Below are 7,884 nucleotides of genomic sequence, written 5' to 3'. Positions count from 1 at the left end.
TTTAAGATGTCCCTGCCACCAGCGTCGCTGCCCCATCTTTGCCATTAAATCTTGGATTGATTGCAATGCGTGGAGAATTCGGGCTGCATCGTCCCTTGACAACAAGTACGCTTGATTTGTTCCTCTCTGGAGTGCAGTATCTTATGGAGGACGTTACTAACCAGGAACGGGGGCGACCTGAGCTTTCAATGGCAATTTCCACTTGCTCTTCAGCCCATCCGCACCCTCTTGCCCTTCTTTGCTATAATCTGCAGGAGCCAGAGCCTCCTCGTTGTAAATTTCCAAGGCTTTTATAGTCTTCTCTTGCATATTAAGCGTTGTAGTATCGACGCAAGGTAGAAATGCAGAGAGCTGGGCGATTGCGCCCAGGCTGCATATTTATTATTGAGTCATATATTGATCGCCCGGATTAATATATATCATGAAGTTTGACAGCATCCCGACTGTTCAGAAAGCAGATTACCCTCAGCCGTTGCCCTCTGGCATTATCTTACGCGTAACGCAATGAGGTGATGTTTGGTTACCCCAAGCGGTATATCTGCGGCAGACTACATTCCCACTAACTGGCGCATTAAACCCGCAACCAGCCCCCGGGTACCAAAAATTTCAGAGGCCCGCCCGTACCCGAACGTCTCCAAACTTGAAGACTACCGCAGCCTGGCAGGTCACTATCAACCCGGCGTAGGTACCCCCAGAGCGCCCTTCTGCTTGGGATATCGAGGTCAAGATGGAGGACACCAATTTGAAGAACCGCATCATGATGATGGTACAATCAAGCAGAAGACGCCTCACCAAGTTGGATGATGAGGTAAGACGTTCAATCCCTCCGCTCCGACCCTTCTCTAACGCCTAAAAATGTAGATTGCGCTATTATCGCAGTCACCACATAACTAGCCTCACATTCACACTACTATCTCTGCTACTCTGAATGTTCCCTAAAGGTGTAGGTTTTACCCTTTCATAAATGTAGCAATACACCTTACACTCAGACCAGGGGTGCTGCCCTAACGAGGCGGCGTGACCGTTTGTCACAGTTGCGCGCTCTTTGGTCCTGCACTATCTAGATCTAGCCGCACGGTTTGTTTAACGCTAACGGCCCTTGACGCCACCCATGTAATTCAGTTCCATGGTACTCTGGAAATACTGACCCCCCAGTCCAATACACAGGCGAAGCAGCACATCATCGCCATTACCCAACCCATCTGGAACATCCTCCCCGCGCCCGAACTTCGCGCCTTGAAACTCAACAGTAAACGACACCTCCGAAACCTGAAGTCAAGACATTCAAGGTCAGTCGTGTTATGCATGATTTAGGTTTTTCACCTATCGAAGCGTCCTGAAGGCACACAGTTCTCGCTCACCATAAGCGTACATTCTCGCAGTCCTCAGTGGTCGTCAATTTTGCTTGGTATCCTGGGGCATCATCCAGCAATGCTCCAGCTTACTGTTTCGTCGCTTCTGTGCGTGACTGTCCAGTGAAGCTTCTGGATGCTTCGGATGGAAGGGTAGTGTTCATATACGTTTTCGTCAGAACCGCCGATCAACCCCACTAGCTGAGGGCCTCGTACCAGATTATCGATCATCGTGAAAGGTTCATCGCTCCTCATAGTCTCGCGTTCAACTTACACAGCCAATAAGTAAGCCTGTCATGAAAACTCCATTATTTTTGATAATAATCACCACGGGCATTACCCACATCAAGGCTATACTGCGGTTTCGAAGATGCCATCAAGATATTCGACATACACAACCTGGGGAGGGCGATCGGCTCCCGACCACGCCTTCCGAGAAGAGCAAGGATGGGTTCAAAGGCAAGATATTACATTTCCTAGATCGTATGAATGTTGATCCAATTTCAGGCATCGTATCCAGCATAGCTTTCTCCTCCTCTTATGACTACTTACGCGATCGGCAGCCTAACACCTTCCTCACAAGCAATGGACAATATTGTGCTGTATTCGGAGTCAAATCAAGCAGCCATCATGCCTATAGGAGGCGCATATTCTCATTCTGGAGTCACGCAGGCATGTCGCCTGGAGAATTAGCAGTAAAGCTTATCTCATTCCTTACAGCTGAAGTTTTCACCCGACAAAACCGCATATTTTGTATGCTGCATTTCGTCGACACGATGCTATATATGCATGGGACCTTCGCAGTGATACATCTGTACCCGTGAAGGTTTCCAGGATGTCCCCTGATTCTCGCAAAACATTAACCAATCAAAAAATCGAATTCGACATAGATTGTGCTGGGAGATTGTTGAGCGTCGGTGATCAGGTACTCGACTTTCACAGATATCCACCATTCAGGCTTCCTTGCTAACAATCTGATTATAGAATGGATGCGTTTCGATGTTTGACCTCGGAGATTCGGACGAATTGGATTCTGAACAGTCATCTCTGATTTCGCTGCAAAATATCGCCCCCAGAGATGACTTTCAACGCACACGGAGGCAAGTATACCAAACACCCGCGCTCATCCCTTTAAAGCTGATCTTTGTGACCGAAGATGTGGTTGGCTGCGTGGCATTTCAGCCCTTGCATTCTAATCTTCTGGTCCAACGGCGAGTCTGGAGTTCATATTGTCATGCAGGCTCTGATCCTCACCCGTTTCACTCACCATTTAAGCAGGAATACGGCGCCCTATATCTTGCCAACGGAGATGATGCCTTCGCTGCAAGTGACTACAACAGGGCCATTGATTTATACTCTGTGGCGATCGAGCTGGATTCTGCAAGTGACACCGTGTTTGCGAACGTGGATCTTGATCAACCTGGCATAGCAGGGTGAGTGAAACCCTTTCATATCTCCCGCTCTACTTATCTCACTCCTCCACCCAGAAATGCTCTTCCTAACCATCCAAGCCGCAAGCAGTTGACACCCGAGCGGAACTGTACAAACACATCGTCCTCTCAGGCGGCTCAAGCATGTACCCAGGCCTCCCAAGCCGACTCGAGAAAGAAATGAAACAACTGTATCTTACGCGTGTGCTGAATGGCGATCCAACGCGGTTGAACGTACGTCCTTGTCTTTTCTATTTCGTGCTTCTTGGTTCCCCTTTCACCGTCACTTACATGTTTCGCGCCTCCCACAGAAATTCAAAATTCAGATTGAAGACCCCCCTCGGACGTAACAAGTCAGAAGAGTGAGTTCCTCGATTTCAAGCCTCCGCGGGGCTATATTAGGCTACACATGTTCAGCATTGGGTGAGGCCTTAGAGGGGCACACTGGAGAGGTTTACCCAGTCTCGTTCTCACCGGATGGTACTCGCATCGTGTCTGGTTCCTCAGTCAGATAAGACTGTGCGGCTCAGCCTACCAACATAGTACACTGCTACTTCTCTTTGATATCCTCATTCTCTTCATCCTTCTACTCCTCCTTCACGCTCTCCTCCTTCACGCTCTCCTCCTTCGCGCTCTCCTCCTTCACGCTCTCCCCATAATCACTCTCCTCCTTCACACTCTCCTCGTAATCGCTCTCCTCCTTCATGCTCTCCTCCTCACTGCTCTCCTCGTTCTTGCTCAAAATCTCGGCGACAGCACGTACCTCAGCCGCTTCCTGCATCGATTCCATAACCTGCACTGTCTGCTCATAGCTAGTGAGGTGGGCTGTAAACAGTCTTGACAACGTCTCCCTGAAATCCAAGCTGGTTTGCTAGGGTTCCGACTAATACATCGAAGCCAACTTCGGCAAAATGGGCGATGTCAGCCTTGTGTAGTATGCTGGTATGAGTGGCCGATGACTCCAAGGTAGAACAGCTACTGCTGCATGCTCGACGACTGTCTTCAGATGGCTGTAGCAGGGTTTTAGTGAGACGCTCTTCAAACGCGCCATTCCTACACCACAGGCGCCACCCTCTAACAGCCACCGGCACAGCGCTGCAGCAAAAAAGGCAGCTCCCATCCCTGGCGTCGGCATCCCAGACCTCCCACACGGACCAGAGGCATGGTGCACTGCCGTGAAGCAGTGGGAAGACCCTGCTGCATCCATCGGCGGCAAGGCACTGAAGGATTGGCATGAAGAGTGGTACACTGGCCCCATGCGCACGGTCACTGGCGTGAAGCGGAACATCCGCAAGGTGATCGCTGTCAAGTTCTACCGGTGAGTAGCCTTCTCACGCCGATTGTGGGTTCAAGAGCGGCGCTTGGTTGCTTGCAACTCATCACGGGCTTCGACAGGCTGCAGCGGGACGAGGAAGTATTTCTGGAAGCATACCCTGAGGCGACACGCGGTGTCAAGCCACTTTTCGATGCGATTCAGCGCCTAACGCCTAAAAATGTAGATTGCGCTATTATCGCAGTCACCACATAACTCGCACACGAAGCGGCAATTCCTTTAAAGTTTCGCCAGAGACCCAGCTAATTTCATACAGACGCGGCTTGCGTCACAGTCTGGTGACTTGGAAAGCGAGCTTAGGAATGGACCAAGCGAGGCAACCTTGAGTTGAGGAAGCTGTTACCGTCCGCGAATGATTGCACCTAGAATCTTGAGGCATGCAGTACAGTTTGTTCCTTGCTGCGTCGGCCTTGCTTTTGGAGTCTTATCTTATTTGTTGCCGCGCTTGTGCATTTCGCAAAAAACTTTCGACGATCATCTTTTCCAATGTTATGCTAATTATGCGCGAGCGGCACTGCTCATAATTTTTTGACTCCGAGAGTGAATTGAGTTTTATTGGTTTAAACAAGTTGAATCGACGTATATCGACATTCGCGCTCGGCTCAAGTAATGGTCTGTGCGCAAGTATCACGTGATCTGAAGCTTCGCTGATGCCAACATTCTGGGCCTGGCTCAGACTTGCGCTTGAGGCGTTTATCTTTTTGCCTTCGCCATCATCCAGCAATGATTGAGCACCGTCTGCTCGCGCGCGTCTTGTGCCATAATTTAAACTCACGCCGAGCGCCTGTCGCCAGCACTGGCAGTCTGCGTTGGCACCGTTTTACTCCTATCCTAATATCATCTCCGACGGTAACAATCCACAAGTATACGGCCAGAAGCATGTGGCCAGATTGCGCTTAGGGTCCGTCTCCTAACTCTAAACTTGCATTATGGCCTTGCCCGCTTCTTCGAACAAGGCAAGCACTGCGATATGGGCAGCCTATGCGCCCGACCGTTTACCGTCTGCCATGCGTTCAAAATTCAGAACCACAAGTATCGACGTACTTTGCTATAAGGTAGGTAGCATTCTTATGACGACTTTGGTTCGAGGCGCGGCGCAGTAAACCTGCTGAGCGGATCTCGAAGCACATCGAAACCTCAGCAGTACCATTGCCTTTGGTAGACAGTTTGTTTCCTGCCTCTCGTCTGTCGCTTCTGTTGGCCTCGAATCTCCTGCACTAAGGAACGGCGACCTTCTTGCCCCGCTCCAGTGCACCAGCTGCAACTACAACTACATCGTCTGCTGCCCCACCAAGCCTCGGGCTGGCGCTCTACACTCTCAGCTCCCGCTTCCTACCACTTCCAACCAACCAACCAACCAACCATTTCAATTATATCATCCGAGCTCAAAGTTCAGCGCAGTGAACTATTTGGCTAGCTCGCAGAATTGCTCCCACGTCGCGTGTTGCCCGAGGACTATAGGAAGGCAGAACGAAAGACTCTAATATTCTCTCAGGTTCGTCCCTATGAGTCATGGCTTCAAATAAAGAGTTTCGAACCTTACCCCCGTATAGTTCACGCAGATACTCGAAATCCTTCAAGCGATTTCGAAGCTGAAGGCTTTTCAACTTCCAATCATGACTGGCTCCATTGCCGTAGATGTGCGCGCGCTTTGACCTTGTGGTTAACAACGTTTGCGATAGTAACTAATTACTCGCACGTACAAGATCGACCAAGGCGCGCGCCATGTACTAGAACGCACATGATGGCGGCGTTGCTGATCCATTCATATCAGCGTTGAGCTGCCCTGAAGTTCGTTAATATGCCAAAGACCAAAAACTTTCTTTTTCAGATCAACGCGTCCGTCATTGCCCGCGGTGAGCAAGATCCTGCTGATGATCGCATATTGATCTAATATGTATTACCTACGCAGTCGATCGCGGAAAGTCCACCCTCGCCCACGCCCTCATCCCAAAGGTTATTATTGCTGCAGTGACAGCTGGTGATATGCGGCTTGCAGACTCACAAGACGATGGAAAAGAGCATGGCATCACGATCAAATCGACAGCCATCTCCATATACTTCGAAATGGAAAAGGAAGATGTCGAAATTATTAAGCAGAAGACTGAAGGCAGGTCTTCAATTTAAATTTCGCGAAATCTTGCTAATGAAATATTACTTCAGGCAACGACTCGGAGTTCTTGATCGACTCGATCGACTCACCTGGTCATGACAAGTCACGGCCCGCTCTCCGCATCCAACTGACGGCGCTCTGGTTGTCGTCGCCGACTGTATCGAAAGTGTACAGACGGAGACGGCGCTTCATCAAGCGCGTATGGTGCATATCAAACCTGTCGTTATCATCAACAAGGTCGACCGCGCTTTACTTGGGCTCCAAATTTCAGAAGAGGACTTGTACCGGTCGTACCAGCGTACCAGCGACTGCCCTTTGTGACGTCCAGGTCTTCCCAAGCGAGGGTATAGTTACTTTCGGTTCAGGTCACCATGAATAGGCTTTCACCCTCTACCAGTTCGCTGGTCGCTTCGGTGCGCATAAAGACAAGCTTTTGGCTAGACTCTGGGGGTGATAACTACTTCAACTCTGCCGCTCGCAAGTGGGGTACGAAGGCCTCCGATGCCAAGGTCAACACGTTCGTCCTCAATCCCATATTCATGATTTTCGATGGTTGGTCCCATTTATGAGAATCTCGATGTCAAACTGACGTTTGACCAGCAAGATCTCGAAGGCAATGCTCTCCTCAAGGTCGTCATGCGCAAGTTCTTGCCCGCTGGCGACTCCCTCCTGGAGACGACAATTATCAACCTTTCTTCCCCCGCCTCTGCTCAACGCAGCTCCGTTAAGACGCTCTACGAAGGTCTCAGCGATGATGAGTCTGCCATTGGTATCAGGGACTGTAATTCCAAGACCCTACCTGTCAAAGACGGCGCCCACTTCGGATAAGGGACGCCTGCGGTCTTGCGTTCTCCGGTACCGTTCGTTCTGGTCCCGAGATCCATATCCAGGGCCCCGACTACGAGCCTGGAAATAAGGCTGACTTATTCGTCAAGTCAGTCCAGTACACGGCGCTCATGATGGGTCATTACATGGAGTCTATTCAAGATCGCCCTACCGGTAACTTCTGCGGTCTCGTCAGTATTGACCAGTTCTTGCTCAAAAGCGGAACTATCATCACCTCTGTGACTGCACATGACGCGAGGGTCATGAAGTTTTCCGAGTCTACTGCCGTGGAGGTTGCTGTTGAGGTCAAGAACGTGGCTGATTGACCCAAGCTCAGCGTCGAAGGTCTCAAGCATCTATCGAAGTCCGACCCATGTATCCAGGCTTGCGCCAGGACAGAAGCGCCATCTTAAGGCGACTGTATAGAGCCCTCGTTCTGTTTCTCCCTTTCTTCCGGTTCCTTCGGGGAAGTCGCAATCTCATGACCGTGTCAAGGCTGAGTCCTCAATCGTGGCCTTGTCCAAGTCGCAGAACAAACGCAATCATCTCCACCCGGTCTCCACGGCTATCGAGGCGCCTTCCAGGTTTAAATATTAAGGATACCAACGTCCGAGTCCCTTTGATTCGCAGAGCGCTACTCTTCCTGGAAAAGAGCCAACTGACGATCGAAGCTGAGCGGACCGCTTGACCGCGATCGCATCTGGAGACAATATTTTTTAAAATCCAGCAGACCGTTACCCGATATATCAGCGATATCCGACATCATCATTAATTACATCATGATCTGAAATCTGACTGGCAGCTTCCCAACCGATGGGAAAGCAGATCGCC

General features: G+C 50.3%; 4 protein-coding genes across 4 annotated transcripts; all 4 read left to right on the top strand.

Moving 5' to 3' along the window:
• Positions 1 to 1,352: 1,352 nt before the first annotated feature.
• On the top strand, positions 1,353 to 2,421 carry DFJ58DRAFT_818377 (uncharacterized protein; the record flags this gene model as incomplete). Its single annotated transcript, XM_041391853.1, has 5 exons — positions 1,353 to 1,505; positions 1,554 to 1,615; positions 1,703 to 1,713; positions 1,734 to 1,803; positions 1,916 to 2,421. Coding segments are annotated over 5 exons (426 nt in total), but the record flags the coding sequence as incomplete, so codon positions are not given.
• A 1,494-nt stretch (positions 2,422 to 3,915) lies between these two features.
• On the top strand, positions 3,916 to 4,259 carry DFJ58DRAFT_608560 (uncharacterized protein; the record flags this gene model as incomplete). Its single annotated transcript, XM_041380850.1, has 2 exons — positions 3,916 to 4,100; positions 4,178 to 4,259. Coding segments are annotated over 2 exons (267 nt in total), but the record flags the coding sequence as incomplete, so codon positions are not given.
• A 785-nt stretch (positions 4,260 to 5,044) lies between these two features.
• On the top strand, positions 5,045 to 6,242 carry DFJ58DRAFT_734946 (uncharacterized protein; the record flags this gene model as incomplete). Its single annotated transcript, XM_041386561.1, has 5 exons — positions 5,045 to 5,170; positions 5,533 to 5,610; positions 5,669 to 5,755; positions 5,947 to 5,971; positions 6,028 to 6,242. The coding sequence occupies 5 exons, from the start codon at positions 5,045 to 5,047 to the stop codon at positions 6,240 to 6,242; spliced, it is 531 nt and encodes a 176-aa protein (XP_041237085.1).
• Positions 6,243 to 6,599: 357 nt separating this feature from the next.
• Positions 6,600 to 7,379, top strand: DFJ58DRAFT_734945 (uncharacterized protein; the record flags this gene model as incomplete). Its single annotated transcript, XM_041386560.1, has 3 exons — positions 6,600 to 6,780; positions 6,833 to 6,986; positions 7,037 to 7,379. 3 exons carry the CDS (start codon positions 6,600 to 6,602, stop codon positions 7,377 to 7,379), a joined length of 678 nt encoding a protein of 225 aa, XP_041237084.1.
• Between the last annotated feature and the right edge of the window lie 505 nt (positions 7,380 to 7,884).

This window comes from Suillus subalutaceus, assembly GCF_016647625.1.
Source record: "Suillus subalutaceus strain FC151 chromosome Unknown DFJ58scaffold_193, whole genome shotgun sequence".
Lineage (NCBI taxonomy): Eukaryota > Fungi > Basidiomycota > Agaricomycetes > Boletales > Suillaceae > Suillus > Suillus subalutaceus.
This window is presented reverse-complemented; position numbering and strand designations above follow the sequence as displayed.